The 14,489-nt window shown below is 44.9% G+C and overlaps 1 protein-coding gene across 1 annotated transcript in view; it reads right to left on the reverse strand.

The window, feature by feature from the left end:
- Positions 1–412: 412 nt before the first annotated feature.
- GALR3 (galanin receptor 3) overlaps positions 413–14,489 on the reverse strand; it is a 45,781-nt gene continuing 31,704 nt past the window's right edge. The window contains exon 5 of the mRNA XM_033929591.1: positions 413–2,262. Within this exon, the coding sequence (XP_033785482.1) occupies positions 1,476–2,262 (787 nt within the window). The 3' untranslated portion in view covers positions 413–1,475. The remainder of the gene's footprint in view (positions 2,263–14,489) is intronic.

Consider the following 14,489-nt stretch of genomic DNA (forward strand, 5'->3'; position numbering starts at 1 on the left):
CAGGGCCAAAGCAAGCTATGGTGTGGGCAATGTGGCTGTACAGGATGCAAGGGGAAAAGGGGCACCAAAATTGTGCCTCATCCATTACCTCCCATGCTTGGCTATGACATAGTGGGCAGGATGGGAGTGCTAGAGGGGTGTTTTGCATAGGGTGTGTTTCTGGCTTGGGATGACCCTGAAAGGAATGAAGGAGAAAAGAAAACAAAAACATACCAGATGCTAAGTCACATTTCCTTACAAATCTAGAGTTTCATTTTTCTTTCTTGCACACATTATGTCCCTTCAGTTGGAAAGATGTATCAGATGTGTACAGTACTAACTGATAGGCAAAACGTCACTGTTTCAATATTTATATATTAAAGTGAGGCACCATATACTGTATGTTATCAGTGACATCATCAAACAGCAAATGGACTCTTCATGCCACTGGGACTGTATTGTTATAGCCATACTTAAAATGTTTTCAACTTAATTACACATTTCTGTTGGTTTTGCCTTTTATAGCAGAAGGTGACAACCCAATTGGGATGCAGTTCTGTCATCTGTTTGAAATATCCACATTCGATCCTTTAATGAGTCTCTAGTTTAGCACTCATGATGTGTTTCCTTCATTAAAAAGTTCCAACAATTTTCTCTTTTAATCATTCATGGATGTCTTATAAGAAAACTCCCCCCCCAAAACAAACAAACAAACCCCAAACCAAATAAACTCCCCTGCTCTTCTGTGGATGATAGTTATGAAAAATAAGGAAGATTTCACTGTAGAAAGTTAAGAATCTTCTGACATTGGCAAAGATTTTGTCAAATAAAAAGAAGATATCCGATGCCTACACTGGCTAATAGGTAACTTTGAAATTGGATGTTTTCTTGTGATGTTTTACTTCATTGATTGTATTTTTGCTTACATTTAATCATTTTACTATTGTCCTGTTGTTAATAAAATTGTAAGTTTTAGGTCAAGTTGTACAAGCTGTATACTATCTTGGATGAATCTTTTCATAAAGACAGCTAATAAATCCCAATACATATGCTATATATAATGGCTCATTGCTTCGGGGATGGATTGCCCTATCAGGGGATTGAGCATCCATGGGAGGGCCACTGATGTAAACAGAATATCCCCTTTGAGTCTGTCCTCTTAAAGGTAGAGAGGTTTTCAGGCCAGCAATATATGAATAGCTGGCAACTCATGAACTCGTGTGACTTTAAGAGGGCAGGCTTGATGGGATGTACTGACATACTGCCGCTGGAGTTTGTTTACATCAGTTGAGGCAGGGGTTTGCATCCAGAGGTTGACAAGCACAGGCTGCAGCATCAAGGTTAACTGGAGAGAGGAGAAGGGGCTAGAAACAAAATCCTCATGCCTGGACTGATTTTTGGTCACAATCCACCCTTGCATTGGTCATTGCTGTGAAGCAGTTGTCAGTCAGGGCCTTGTGGAGAAGGAGCTAAGAAGTACCACATATGATACAGAGTCACGCATCCTGAGGCAAGTTGATAGCTTTATAAGCTGGTCCATTCTTGGGACTTAGTCTGTCTCCTAAGAAACTCCCAGCTGTGTCTGCACATTCTTGCAGGGCCCGGCAGACCCTGGCATTCTCTTCTTGGATCTGGGTCACTTCTGTATTTCCTCCATAGAAGCCTACTGCATTGGCTACATTGACAACATGGACCTTGTTACTAGCTTTCTTATTATTCAGCATGCATGTGAAAACCTGCTTGAACTTCTTGCGGAAATGCTTAGAGATGAGTGCATAGACAATGGGGTTAAGGCAGGAGTTAGCATAGGACATGCAATGAGAAATCAGCCTAAAGGCGTAAGTGGCCTTGTTGAAAGGGAAGTGGCCAAACCAGAAGCATAGTATAACCAAGTGATGGGGCAACCAACATATACAAAAAAGGACGGCCACAATGATGATCATCTTGGTCACTTTACGCTTTGCCTTCTTGGACTCAGAGATAGTCTCAATGGGATCAACAGAGGTCCACAGAAACTTGATTGTTCTGGCATAGGCCAGACTCAAGATGCCAACCGGGATCAGATAACCAAAGACAAAAGTAGAGACATCCATGATTTTGCGACGGTTGCGCACCCAGGTGGGGATACATATTGGGACCTTATTGTAATGGATGATCTGGTAGTAGCTAAGGTATGGTCCAGCAAACAGAATGGACATGGCCCAGATAACAGCAATAGCAATCACAGCATTTTTGGATGTCCGAAGGTCTCTAGATTTAAGTGGATATCGGATAGCCAGATACCTATTGCAAAACAGAAGAGTGAAAAATGAGTCAACATGTGATTTATATTCAGTCGTTTTCAATTTTACATCATTGTACATATATGCACTATTAATATGTAGTTTAATCACAACCCCTCTATTAATGTCATCATTAAACACCTGAATTAACTGATCTCCTTTCTGGTCCTTATTATCATTTGTTTTCCTTTAATTTTAGTTTATTATTTTTTTTAGCAATATCTTCATTGAAAATAAACAACATACAGAGACAACCATAACAAGGAAACAGCCTTGAGCAAACAATCATTAAGGTCTAAATTTGTGCCAAGCACAACAATAGAAAAATACGAAAGAGAGAGGAACATGTAGTGATAAAATTTTAAAAATGAAATATATCTATGCAAATACTTTCAGTTTATTAATGTTATCATTGCATTTTCCCATCTCTATCTGTCTGAAATCACAGACAGCAACAATTGCCCAGATCATAGTGGTGAGCCATTAAAGATGATATCCTGCTCAGAGCTGCATTACTATGTTTTGTTTTGCTTCATCATCCTAATCTAAACATGTAAATTTAGTTTAATGAGTGTGTTCAAGACTCTGTCCTACAAAAATCCATTTAGGGTTTTGCAACCCATCTCGTAAATTTCTAAATTTGCAAGTAGGTATTGCTTTATAAAATGTATCCCTTGCTAACTATGTAATGATTGTGGTTATCCAATCCCCAACTATCCTGTTCCTCTCAGATAAGAACATAAGAATTGCCGCTGCTGGGTCAGACCAGTGGTCCATCATGCCCAGCAGTCTGCTCACACGGCGGCCCCCAGGTCAAAGACCAGTGCTCTAAATGAGTCCATTCTCACCTGCGTACGTTCCAGTTTAGCAGGAACTTGTTCAACTTTGTCTTGAATCCCTGGAGGGTGTTTTCCTCTATAACAGACTCCGGAAGAGCGTTCCAGTTTTCCACCACTCTCTGGGTGAATAAGAACTTCCTTATTTTTGTACGGAATCTATCCCCTTTTAACTTTAAAGAGTGCCCTCTCGTTCTCTCTATCTTGGAGAGGGTGAACAACCTGTCTTTATATAGTAAGTCTATACCCTTCATTATCTTGAATGTTTCGATCATGTCCCCTCTCAGTCTCCTCTTTTCAAGGGAGAAGAGGCCCAGTTTCTCCAATCTCTCACTGTAAGGCAACTCCTCCAGCCCCTTAACCATTTTAGTCGCTCTTCTCTGGATCCTTTCGAGTAATACCGTGTCCTTTCATGTATGGCGACTAGTGCTGGACGCAGTATTCCAGGTGAGGGCGCACCATGGCCTGGTACAGTGGCATGATAATCTTCTCCAATCTGTTTGTGATCCCCTTCTTAATCATTCCTAGCATTCTGTTGCCAAGTGTAGGCTATGACTTAATCTTGGTTGTGTTGATTTCCTTATGCTGAGATTAAGACATTTGTCCAGCTCTTTGCTGACTGAATCCGCAGTTTTTATTTCTGCCATTTCCTCTGCAGCCGACTTTATCAGAAAAATAAAACAGCAGTTTCAATTAACCAACCTTCGCTAATCTGACCGTCCAGTATAATATACATCATTGCGTCACTGTTAAGAAGCATGAGGCTTCTCTTTCCATTTTACTGGCATAGCACAGAGGAAGTTTTGCACCTGAGACAATTTTTTTGTGACTTGGAATCCTGCTTTTGCCATTGTTTTCTGTATTATCTGACTTTTCACTTATCCGACAATGAGTCAGTCTTGTTTGTTGGATAATCGAGACTGTACTGTATCTCCTAATCCTGTCTTCTCAGTTAAAGAGATTGTTCCCAGTGACTCATGAAAGTCAAGAAGAAGCACACTGACTGGACATCAGGGACAGAAAGGTTTATAAGAACTCTTTAGCACTATCATGGCATATTTCATTTGTGTGCTGAGAAAGTTCTGGGGTCATCAGGAAAACGATGATTTCTCCGGAATCAAGAGATCACTATGCATAATATGGAGGGATTTCCAAAGCTACCATACAGCTTTATCTAAACTTCTTGACTATGATATAAATTTAATGTCAGACTGGGTAGCTGTGGTGTTTGTTTAGCATACTTACTGTGATGCATGTCTGTATTATTTCATCCTTACTTCTGTGTGCAACATTTACTGTCCCCTAGTGGCCTGCTACATATCTATCATCTTCTTTCTTGTCCTTAGATTGTGAGGTTATCAGCATCCCCTGTTTTAGTGGGAGATCAGTCATGGTCATAGATAGTTGGTCATTGTGGAGTGTCATTTTATCTCATAAGCATGTACTTTAAAAATAAAAAAAACACTTGAGTAAATTTTTTTGGTCCTTTTTGCATAGATGGGAGTCACACGTGCATGGAAATGACCTTATATAAAGAGATTGCTAATTTCTTTTCTAGTAAATAAATGTGTCATTCTGAATGGACGGGTAATCTCCCCATGCTCTTGAGCCATGCAGAAGGAATCCATTCCAGGTTTTCAATTCTGCCTCCTTCACCAGAGGGCTCTGCAGCCCCCTTCAGTTTGTACAAAAGCAGGCGATAGCCCTATTATAGAAACATATGTGAAGGAGGGGTATGGGAAACTCCCTGAACTACAACTCTGTTCTGCTCTGAAACTATAACAAACATGTTAAACATGGCTTTTGAACAATCAAAACATCGAAATAATCATACCAAATAGAAACATTTATGGAGCTCAAACAATACCCTAATATGTTATAGCACTAGATTCTTCTTAATATCCTTAAGGTTTGATTGACATCCAAATTTCAGTTTGGATTCAAACTTTCTGATTGAGACGGTAGGAAGGTGCAGGAGATACCCGAGAGGGTGAAATTCCAGGATGACATATCTATCTACTGAAAAGATATTAGCAAGGTAAGGGCCTAATCTCTTTTTCTACTGCAATAGGTGTGCCATTCTGGAAGAATGGGACATATAAAAGCAGTCCCAGAAATCTAGGGTGAGACTTCTGTGCTGGCTCATAACAATGGAGACCCAAAGATGGAGTCCTCCCTTGCCATTACATCTACTCTGTAAAACTTGGAAAATGTATGAGGAGTGGACCAGGTCATTGCCCTACAAATCTCCTTGGGGGAGACCACCTGAGCTTCCACCCAAGAAGAAGCCATGCTTCTAGTCAAATGTGCCTTCACAGAGACTGGTGACTGTTTTCCATAGGCAATATATGCTGATGAAATGGCCCTGCAGATCCATCTGGAAATTGTAGCCTTGGCCACTGGTGTGCCACGTTGAGCCTGACTGGTGAACAGAAAAAGATGGTCAGACAGCCTGAACTCATTGGTAACCTCAAGATATCATAGAAGGAATCTCCTTACATCCAACTTTTTTAGAATCTGGTCCTTCTTCTTAGATCCTGTGGATTAGAATACCAGAAATCTGACCTCTTGATTGATATGGAAAACCAAAACAACCTTTGACAAAAAAAGATGGAATGGTGTGTATAGAATTCCAGTCTCCATGATCTTGAAGAAGGGCTCTCTGCAGGAAAGAGCCTGTAGTTCTGAAGCTCTTCTTGCAGAGGTAATAGCCATGAGAAAGACTGTCTTGAGCATCAGATCCATCAAGGACACTATGGAGCCTGACCGAGGCCTTGCAACATGTTAAGGTTACATGATGGAAACAGATATTCTACCAGGGGTCTGAGCCGCAGTGCCTCCTTTAGAAATCTGGCTATGTCAGGATGAGATGCCAGGGAATCTTTATGCTTTGGAGCCCTGAAACAAGAGAGTTCCACTACTTGGACTCTGAGGGATGCCACTGTAAGACCCTTGTCAAGGTGGGCACCTTGAGGAAGGCTAGCACTAAGATTGGAGCAGAGAAAGGCTCTGCCTTCTCCTTAATGCACCTGGGCTGGAAAGTTTCCCATGCCTTAGCATAAGCAAAGGCCATTGTAGGCTTTTTGGCTCTCAGAAGAATAGCAATCACTACCTCTGAGTATCCACGCGCTCAAGAGCCATGTCATAAGAGCAAAGTGATCCAGATTTTCTATGATCACTGGCACCTGAAAAAGAAGGTCTGGCTGCACTTGAGGTCTGAGACCTGTGCCCCTCTGAAGATGCACTAGATTTGCATATCAGTCTGAAAGGCCAATCGTGCCATGATAGACTTTTCCCAGATGGCCTGTAATTCTGTGGAGTTTCCGACCTATCATGGGCCACGGAGGAAACACATACAAGAGCTTTTTCTTTGGCTACAGCTGAACCAGAGCATCCAGACCTACATTTCTGAGCTTGGATCTTCGACTGAAGCAGTAGTCAGCCTTCTTGTTTCTTGATGTTGCCATCAGATCGAATATTGGGCGACCCCAGTGATGCACAGTGATTTGTAAGGTTGCAGCAGACAGCATCCATTCTCCCTGATCCAGAGTGTCTGCTGAAAAATTGACCTGAATATTGTCCATTACCACTATACGCATCACCGACAGAGCCTGAAGATGACACTCCACCCACCAGATCAGAAAGCAAGCTTCCAGACTCAGCTGTGCACTCTTGGTGCCTTCCTGGCGGTTGACATAAGCCAATGCGATAGCATTGTCCGAGAACACTCAGACCACTTGTCCCTCCAGACTTTTCTCCAACATCTGCAATGCCAAATGAATGGCTTGAAATTCTAATCTGATAATCGACCACTTCCTTTGGGAGGTCGACCAGCGCCCCTGAATTGGGCATCCCTTACAGTGAGCCCCCCTTGCATCCATTGTTACAATTACCCATAATACTATTTTGAGAGGCATGCCCCTCGATAATGTCTGTGGGCGGAGCCACCAGCCCATACTGTCCCGGGCTTCCGGAGTCCATGGCAAAGATATCTGCAAGGAGTCCGATTGTGGTGACCAACGTGATAGAAGAGCACTCTGGAGAGGAAGCATATGAGCTCTTGCCCACGGTACTACATCTAACCATTCCAGGGTTCAGGAAATGATTTACTCCCAGCTGACAGACCCCCCTGACCATTCCTCAGCCCTAGAGAACAAAGGCGAGGCTAGGCCAGCTGCTCCTTCTCCCTCTTCACATGCTGCACAGCATGTGGCACAAGGGCATTCTTCAAGTGCCCATCCAGTGCAAACCTGGCAAGAACTAAGGGTAAAGGACCCTGAGGACTCCGTCCCTGCCAGTTTTGAAGCAAAATGAGGAGATTTAAAGGTTCTGGAGAACTTTTTAAAAAGTGTTTGGAAATCCAAGATGGGCACCACAGCAGTGTTTTGACATTTAGGAACACCTATGATCTGTCCATTTCTCTCCCCTACCCGTACCCCCTTTTTAAGATCTGCACAGTAGAATATACACGAACCACTTTATAGAATATGCTTAAAGGTTGTGTGCCTAAATTCTACAGTATATACTCAAATATAAGCTGAGATTTGTGGGCCCAAAAAAATGGCCCAAAAAATGGGGGTCTCAGCTTATATTCAGGTCAACGCCCACTTGCTACCCTCCCGAACCTCTTGCAGGCCTCTGCCAGGCCTGCCTAAGACCTGGTGGGCCAGGACAGGAGGGATCCCTCCCACCTCTCTCACGTATCTTTCAATTCCCTAGTGGTCCAGTGGTGAACCGAGCAGGAGCGATCTTCCCGCATTCCTGCTCAGTGAGAACTCACGGCAGCCATTCAGCTAGCTGTTCTTTGCCATGCAGGAGTGCAGGAAGATCGCTCCTGCTCAGTTAGTTCATCACTGGACCACCAGGAAATTGAAAGGTATGTGGGAGAGGCAGGAGGGAGGTAAAAAACAGCACAGTCGGCCAGGACAGGAGGTAGGAAGGATCCCTCCTGTCCCGGCCCACCATGAGACTGCCAGGGAATTCAAACAGTACGCCTTGGAAGTGGGAGGGAAGTAAAGGTTTTTAGAGTTGGCAGGGACAGGAGGCAGGAGGGATTCCTTCTGTCCCGGCCTACCGCTGGACCACCAGGTCTTACGGCAGGCCCAGTAAAGGTCTGCAATGCATTGGGAGGAAGGAAGAGGGCCCAGGGCAGGGGGAAAGGGAGGGGGAACAGGATGCAGAGCCTGGCGGGGCAGGGCACTTGAATATTAACTCCCCACCCTAGCTTATATTTGAGTCAATTCTTTTTCCTCCCTTTTTTTGGGGGAAGGGCTTATCTTGGCTTATATTCGGGTTGGCTTCTATTCAAGTATATTATGGTAATTAGTGCCAATATTGTTATTTGGCAATGATCAGCAAAGATTGGTTTGTTAATCAATTAAGTTGTGCATGCAAATTGGCAAAGTGCACAGTTTTGCACGTGCAAATCTGGTTGCAGTATATAGAATTTGAGAGATAGAATTTTATACCGATTTTAAGATTGCTGAAAACTTCTGTGCCTGCCACTTACATTAGTATTTTGTAAGGACAAATGGGTGTATACCTGTGTTTATAAATAACCTCAAAAGGCACTTTAACTAGATGCCCCCTTATAAATTATCTCTAAAAGTGGTAATGTTCTGTAGCCTATGTTATCAATGTGCATGAATACTTACATGTCCACTGCAGGTGATTTATTAGGGGAACACATTTGTTACTTCCCTTTGAAAATTGACAGCTGCAGATTAAATCCTCATGGTTGTTTATGGCTGAGTGGAAGCAAAATTGTATTTGTCCATTTGAAAATGTTATGTACAGGTGCTGTTTTACTGCCTGGATCTAAACTACTATGAGGATGCCCTTTCTAACCTTACTAAAATATGCAGGCTTTGGGAACTCAAAGATATATAATTCTAGCAGAGAAGGACACTTAGGGCTAGATTCACTAAGCAAACCGATCGTGTACCAATTGGTTTGAGACCCCTTTGCAACCCGATTTCCCTCTGACCTGATTCACTAACCTCTGTCCTGATCATCCTCCGATCTGTGCATGCAAATGAGGGGGAAAGGCATTCAAATGCAGGCAGCGAATCACTAAAAAAAATGAGGGACACTGGCTGGGCTGACCGATCCAAAAATAAGTGACTGCTGAGGACCAGTTCTTTCTGACTGCCTTGCCTTCTGCCGCCCTGCTCTCTGCCCTGCTTCTCTACTCTCTGCCCCGATCTCCTGCTCACTTTCCAGCTCTGTCTGCCCCGATCTCCTGCTCTTAGCCCCCGACTTTCCAGCTCTATCTGCCCCGATCGCCGCCCTGCTTCTGCCCCGATCTGCTGCTCTCAGCCTCCGTGCAAATCATTTGCATGCAAACTTGATAGTGAATCAATCGCTGTTTTAAAATCGGCCAACAGCGATTGACTCACTATCCTTTAGTGAATCTAGCCCTTAATTGATACTGGCCAGATAGAGGACTGGAAGAGCTTACTTCACTAAGGGGAGCATTTTCAAAAGAAAAAAAAAGGTTTAAAAAGTAGCACAAAGTGGCAGATGGATGTTTTTGTAAGCATAACATCCAAATCACTATTTTCAAAACTCAATTTTAGAGAGATTCTGCGCTGCATCTAAATCTCAAGGGTGTGTGTTACAATTTAGACATTTTTTTTTTTTTTTTTTTTGCAATAATGGAACATTATAGAAAACGTCCAGGGCAAAAATTGGATGTTTAAGGCTAGATCTGTTTCAATAACTTATAAGTGCCAAAAAGGTGTCCAAACTGATCAGATGAGCACAGAGGCATTAAGGCATGACTCCCCCTTACTCCCCCAGTGGTCACAGACCTCTTCCTACCCCCAAAGGTGTGAAAAAAGTAGTACATACCAGCCTGAATAATAGCTTCAGATGGTATGGCCAGTACTATTACAGCAGCAAGCAGGTTCTTGGAGTAGACCTAGTATTCAGTGCAGTGGACTATAGAGATGGAGATCCAGGCCCATATCCCACTTTATCTAGTACACTAGTGGTGAAACATATGAGACTAGAGAATGACACGGGGAGCGATCCCCGCAGCGAACCGCTGCGTGGCTGCGGTTTGGCTGCGGGTTATGGTGACCTCATTAGCAAATCGCCGCAGACGCGGGGACAAATCCTTTCACCGCCCGCAAAAACGGTGAATAGATTTGTCCCCGCAGGCCAATGTCCCCCCTTCTAGGAACCGCTATTTACCTGTGTTTCACCGTGCTCCTCATTTGTCAGATCAACCCTTCCTGCCAATAGAACCTGCCCCCCCCCGACGATCGCCCTCAGCCCTTCATGCCGACAGAACTAGCCCTCCCCAACGATCGCGGCAGGAGGGTACCCATCCCCTCCTGCCTACCCCAACAGCCCCCCCGACGATCGCAGCAGGAGGATATCCAACCCCTCCTGCCAGCTCCCCAACAGCCCCCCTATGATCACTGGTAGGAGGGTGCCCAACCCCTCCTGCCGGCAACCCCAACGGCCCCCTATATCGCCAATAGGAGGGTGCCCAACCCCTCCTGCCGGCCCCCCCCCCCCAACGAACCCTCCCACCCCGGAACCCCCTTAGTCTTACTTTCCAAGTTGGACCGGACAGCTCCTCGCTTGTCTGGCCAGCAGGCCTGCCTCCGTCCAAATGAGGCGGGCCCGCCCCTCCCCTCCCCTGCCTAACCCACAGGATCCTAGGGCCTGATTGGCCCAAGCACCTAAGGCCCCTCCTATAGCGGGAGTGGCTTTAGGTGCCTAAACCAATCAGGCCCTAGGATCCTGTGGGTTGGGCAGGGTAGGGGCGGGCCCGCCTCATTTGGACGGAGGCAAGCCTGCTGGCCATACGTGTGAGGAGCCGTCCAGTCCAACTTGGAAAGTAAGACTAAGGGGGTTCCGGGGTGGGAGGGTTCGTTGGGGGGGGTCCAGCAGGAGGGGTTGGGTACCCTCCTGCCGGCGATCTTAGGGGAGGCCATTGGGAGGACCGTCAGGAGGGGTTGGGTACCCTTCTGCTGCGATTGTCGGGAGGGCCGTTGGGGGGGGTCTACAGGAGGGGTTGGGTGCCCTCCTGCCGTGATCGCTGGGGGGAGGGGAGACTTGCAGCCGTAGCCGTGGTCACTATGCTAATCACGGCAGGGAGATCTTTGCCGCGATTAGGTACAGCGGCCGCGTCTACTTACCATGTAGGCTAACAATGTAAGCATTTAAAGTACATGTCGTGTTTATTTTTGCATTGCTAGCCCCAGGGGTGGTGGAAGATTAGTGATTGAAAAACTGTATGAAAAATAACTATTTTAAATTTAGTGATCAAAATGTGTCAGTTTTGAGAATTTATATTAATTAATTTTTTCTCTGCGTGTTTTGTTTTTGTATAGTTATTAACTAATATTTAACTAAGTTTTAAAGTTTTAAAGAATGTTTCCTTTATACGTAAATAAAGAAAAGTATATAAAATCGTACCCGTTTGAGGCTTTTATGTATGCAGCGGTGACGGTGACGGGGCGGTGAATGGGGTTGCAGTGGCGGTGACGGGGCGGTGAATGGGGTGGCAGTGGCGGTGACGGTGCGGTGAAGGGAATGGCGGTGACGGGGCGGTGCAGAGGATGGTGAGACGGGGACGGGGCGGTGACGGGGACCAATTTTTTCACCGTGTCATTCTCTATATGAGACCTCTACAACCCACCAAAAAACTACTGTACCTACATATAGGTGACACCTGCAGGCATAAGGGCTATTGTTCTGGTGTATCATAGGGTCCAGTAGGTTTTGGGTAGCTCCCCATACAATGCAAGGGGGTGATAGTGAGATGTGTACCTGGGACCTTGTATGTAAAGTCCACTGCACTGCCCTCTAGGGTGCCTCACTGCTGTGCTGGGATGTCTGTGTGGCCAATCTACCAAGAATGTTGTGCCGCCCCCACCCCCATACATCCTAATGGCTTATTTTTGTGCATTTCCCCCTTGTTTTTTTTCTTTTTAAAAATGGTCCTAAAAGATAGATGCACTGAGCTCAAAAACATCTAGCCATTTTCAAAACAAAAAGTTGGATGTTTACTGCATTTTTTTGACGTTTTTCCCAAAACATCCAAATCAGATTTAGATGTCATATTGAAAATGCCCCTGCAAGTCTTGCACCTAGCATGGCTATTACTCATTGCAAGAGAAGAAGGTCTTTCTAGATTGTAAAGAACAAAGATAGCCTAAGAGGAGGGGCTGCAGTGGTTGAAAGGCACATGGAGGACACAACCCCAGAGGAGGGGCCGCAGTAGCAGAAAGGTACGTAGCACCCAGGAGATCACAGCTCAGGAGAAGGTAGGGTTACCAGATGTCCGTAAAAACCCAGACATGCTTCTTTTTAGAGGAGAGTCCAGGTGCCCAGACTGACTTTCCAAAACCAATCAGTTTGTCCAGGTTTTGGATAGTCCCAAGCTCCAGCCGCATGCACGGAGGCCTTCTGGACATGTCCCAGAGGTCAGGAATGAAGAGACGAGGCTTTATGGGGGTAGGGCTAGGGGAATGGGGCAGGGCTGGGAGCAGAACAGGGTGGAGCCATGTGTCTGGAATTTAACTTCACAGGGGAAGAGGCTTCAGTGACTGATAGGCAGATGATGAAAGACAAAACTCAGCAGGAAGAGCTGCAGTGACTGAGGAGCAAATGATAGAAGACACAAGCCAGGAGGAGGGGCTATGCTGCAGTAAAGCAGCAGGTGGTGTTCAGAGAACACAACCCAGGAGGAAGAGCTGCATTGAATGAGAAACAAATAATGGAAAATATAGCCCAAGAGGAGGGGTTGCAGAGGCTGAGAAGTGGACAACAGTAACCCCAGGCAGCTCAAGCCGAGCTGCAGAGTCCTGAGGCAGAAGTGGTGGAAGAAGATAGCCCAGGAGGAGTTGCTGAAGTAGGTGAGAGGCAGATGATAACCAGTCCAGGCAGAATGAAACTTTTTAATAATTTCTGTGACTTTCAAAAAGTTAGTTCCATATTGGCACTAACTGGCCATTTTGAAAGTGGGCAGGAGAGGGGCATTTCAAGGGCAGAGTCAGGGAGGAGCCAGTAGCTATATGGGTGTCGGCAAATTTCAGTGCCAGTGTCTGCATGGCTAAGTGATCAAATAGGACTGTGCAAAAAGGCTTAGCTTTTTTGTGCTGCCCCCCAACCCCCTCCCCAATTATGATCCCCTTCCCTCCTTGCCCCTTCCTCCAAAAAGCAGTGTCCTCTCCCTCCTGGAACCTCCAAACAACAGAAACAGAGAAAAATAAAGACTATAAGTTGTTACTATGATTTTATTGTGTGTGTTTTATTGTACCCTGTGCTGAACTGGTGGATGTAGCAGGTTATACATTTTAAAAATAAATAAATATGATCTATCTAGTCTGCCTATCTGTGCCAATAGGAAACCTTCCCTCCCACTCCCCTAAATAGCACTGCCCCTTCCCTCTAGACTCCCTCCAGCAACAGGGAAACCTCTCCTGATCACCTCCCCACAAAAAGCAGTACCCACTCTCTCCTGATTCCTCCCCCCCCAAAAAAAAAACATCAGGGAAACTGCAACCTGAATCTCCCCACTCTCTGTAGGCCCCTCCTAAGGCTTGCCTTTAGAAGCAATAGGGTGCCAAGGTCAGGAATGATATACACTCATTTGCTGCTAGAGTTGCAGCAGCCATTTTGAGATTAGTACTATGATGAGCAGGAGTGAGTGGGCATCACTCTTGCTCTTCGGACCCTGCGATTGCTAAAGGTAGATCTGGAATAAGGGCCTATGGGGGGTGTTCTGATTGTGGTTTCCTTGATGTTTGGGGGAGTTAGGAGGGGGCAGTAATGTTTAGAAGGGTCAAGAAAAAGGAGGGATTAGACCGGGTTGGGGGGAGGGGAGAATTGACTGATTAAATTTCAACTTTATTTTAAAAAATGTTATACCGCCTAATCAGACTTCTAGGCGATGTACATCAGTAAAAAGATATTCTGCAAAGTACATTTAAAATTAAAATAAAATATCTGAATTAGTAAGTAAGAACTTCACTAGGTAAAGTTAGTACAACAAACAGACGAACGCTGACAAAAGGAAAGCGGGATTGAACTACAATAATGAGAGAAAAGGAACATAAAAGGGGCAAACAAGAGGTAGGGAAAGAGCATTGAATTGTCATTATAAGGACAATTATAGTCCAAAGGTGTCAGTATACAGAAATGTTTTCAATTTTGATTTGAAATTATTTAAGGTTGTTTCTTCTCAGATTATTTGGTGTGGAGTTCCAGAGGGAGGGTGTGGTAACTGAGAAGATATTAGATCGCATGTTATTAATATGTTTTAGAGATGGAATAGTGAGGAGATTTTGTGTGACTGAGTGAAGGGATTTGAGTGGAATGTAAGGAATAAGAAGCCTTTTGATGAATTCTGGTTGGTTACTAGATCGAGTTT

This window comes from Geotrypetes seraphini, chromosome 2 (genome assembly GCF_902459505.1).
Source record: "Geotrypetes seraphini chromosome 2, aGeoSer1.1, whole genome shotgun sequence".
In the NCBI taxonomy this organism is placed as follows: Eukaryota; Metazoa; Chordata; class Amphibia; order Gymnophiona; family Dermophiidae; genus Geotrypetes; species Geotrypetes seraphini.